Consider the following 2,500-nt stretch of genomic DNA (forward strand, 5'->3'; position numbering starts at 1 on the left):
TGGCGGCGGGGGAGAGACACACCCCCCCCCCCCCCACCGCCGCCATGACACCGGGGCGCCCGCGGTGCACGCCGGGACACCGGCGGGCAGTGGATCACGGTAGGCCCCACCGGTGCGTTCCCGCCGCGCCCCCCGCCCCCGGTTCCCCTCACGTCCCCGTCCCCCCGGTCCCCCGGTCCCGTCCCCCCGTCCCCAGACGCACTTCTTCAGCTCGGGCGGTGCGCTTTGCTCATGGCGTCTCCGCAGCCCCCAGGCCCCTCACACTGCCGCTCGCGCCGCGCTCTGGCGTCATCACGCCGCCCGCGTCACCCCCCCCCGCCAGCCAATAGGGGCCGCGCCTCCCTTTCCCCCCCCTTCCCGACGCCCCTCGCGCCTCCCCGCCAGCCAATCGCCGCCCGCGGGGGCCGCTACCGCACTCCCTCGAGCAGCGGCGCGGCTGCGGGGTGGGGAAGGCGTTGCGCGGCGGGACGGCGCGCGGCTACACGGGGAAGTACGGCGGCATGGCCGCCACGCGCCCCGCACATGTGCGGGGGTCACCCCACGCCGGGCACGGACACGGGGGGGGGGGGGTCACCCCACACTTCGCCCCTTTGCGGGGGTCACCCCACACTGTGCAGGCACACGGGGGGCACCCCACGCCTCGCAGACACGCAGGGGCCGCCCCGCACCATGCACACCCACGGGGGGGCACCCCACGCCGTGCACGGACCCGGGGGTCACCCCATGCCATGCACCCTTGCAGGGGTCACCCCACGCCGTGCATGCACAGGGGGGTCACCCCACGCCTCACAGACGTGCAGGGGTTGCCCCACACCACGCACACCCACGGGGGGGACACCCCACGCTGTGTACACACACGGGGGTGACCCCACGCTGTGCACCCTTGCAGGGGCCGCCCCACACTGTGCACACGTGCAGGGGTCACCCCACACTGTGCATGCACAGGGGGGTCACCCCCACGCCGTGCACACGTGCAGGGGTCACCCCACACCATGCACACACATGCAGGGGTCACCCCACGCCGTGCACCCTTGCAGGGGCCACCCCACACCTCACACAAGCACAGGGGTCACCCCACACCATGCACACACCGGGGGGGGGGTTACCCCACGCTGTGCATGCACCCAGGGGTCACCCCACGCCCCGCATCCTCGCAGGGGCTGCCCCACACTGTGCACATGCACAGGGGTCACCCCACACCGTGCATTCACATGGGGAGGGGGTGTCACCCCACGCCATGCATGCACACGGGTCACCCCACACCGTGCACCCTCATAGGGGCCGCCCCACGCTATGCATGCACACCGGGGCCACCCCACACCATGCATGCACACGGGGGGGGGTCACCGCACGTCGTGCACCCTCGCAGGGGCTACCCCACACCATGAATGCACCCAAGGGTCACCTCCCACCTTGCACCCTTGCAGGGGCTGCCCTACATGCGCAGGGGGTCACCCCACGCCATGCATGCACATGGAGTGGGGTGTCACCCCATGCTGTGCACCCTCGCAGGGGCTGCGCCACGCCATGCATGCACACAGGGGTCACCCCACACCTCGCACCCTTGCAGGGGCCGCCCCACACTATGCACACGCGCAGGGGTCACCCCCCACCATGCATGCACCCGGGGGTCACCCCACACCTCGCACCCATGCAGCGCCCGCCCCACGCCATGCACACGCGCGCAAGCCCCCCCCCCCAATATCTAACGCACCTGCGGGGGCTGCCCCCCCCCCTCGCCCCAACGCCTCGCCCGCCCGCCACCGCCGCCCCGCCACCTCCGCCGCCCCCCACCCCGGCACCCCCGCAGCACCCCGGGCGGTAGCAGGGTGGCACCTCGCCTTTAATGAGCGCGCGGGGGGGCGGGGGGGGAGCCCCCCCGGCGCCCCGCTACTGCTGGAGGGCGGCCAGGCTGTCCTGCATCTTCTTGGCCATGGCGGGGACGAGGCGCAGGTGGTCGTCGCCGCAGGCGGCCAGGCAGGCGTCGAGCTGGCCGCGCACCCGCGCCTCCGTGCCCCCCGCCTCCAGCGCGTCCTTCGCCTTGTCGTTGCAGTGCAGCGTGCAGCGGCTCAGGCGGTCCTGCGCGGGTTTTGGGGACACACACAGAGAAAAATGCGCGCGGTGGCGGTGGGAGGGGGTGTCAGCGGGTGCTGGTGTGCCCCGCGCACCCCCTTTCCGGGTGTGGGGGTGTCCGTGTGTGTGTCCCCCCCCCCTCACCTGGAAGCGCTCCAGCTCGGCGGTGACGATGGCCTGGGCTTGCGCCAGGGGCGCGTGGCAGCGCTCGATGCATCGCTGCACTTGCTGCATGGAGGCCGCGGCGTCCTCGCAGCACCGCGCGCTGCACCGGAACATGGCGCCCTGCGGGGACGCAGCGGGGGGGGGTGTGTGTCAGTGGGGTGACACACACACACCCCACCCCACCCCCCCGGGCTTTGTGGGTGCACTCTGTGAGGAGGTGGCTGCGCCCTGAGCCGGCAGCTGGGGGAGGTGTCCCCGGGAT

General features: G+C 73.3%; 1 protein-coding gene across 1 annotated transcript in view; it reads right to left on the reverse strand.

The window, feature by feature from the left end:
* Positions 1-1,890: 1,890 nt before the first annotated feature.
* FAM136A (family with sequence similarity 136 member A) overlaps positions 1,891-2,500 on the reverse strand; it is a 1,634-nt gene continuing 1,024 nt past the window's right edge. The window contains exons 2-3 of the mRNA XM_059831569.1: positions 2,218-2,358; positions 1,891-2,079 (exon numbers count right to left, since the gene is read on the reverse strand). Of these exons, the coding sequence (XP_059687552.1) occupies positions 1,891-2,079; positions 2,218-2,358 (330 nt within the window). The remainder of the gene's footprint in view (positions 2,080-2,217; positions 2,359-2,500) is intronic.

Source organism: Gavia stellata, chromosome 31 (assembly GCF_030936135.1).
Source record: "Gavia stellata isolate bGavSte3 chromosome 31, bGavSte3.hap2, whole genome shotgun sequence".
NCBI classification, from domain to species: Eukaryota; Metazoa; Chordata; class Aves; order Gaviiformes; family Gaviidae; genus Gavia; species Gavia stellata.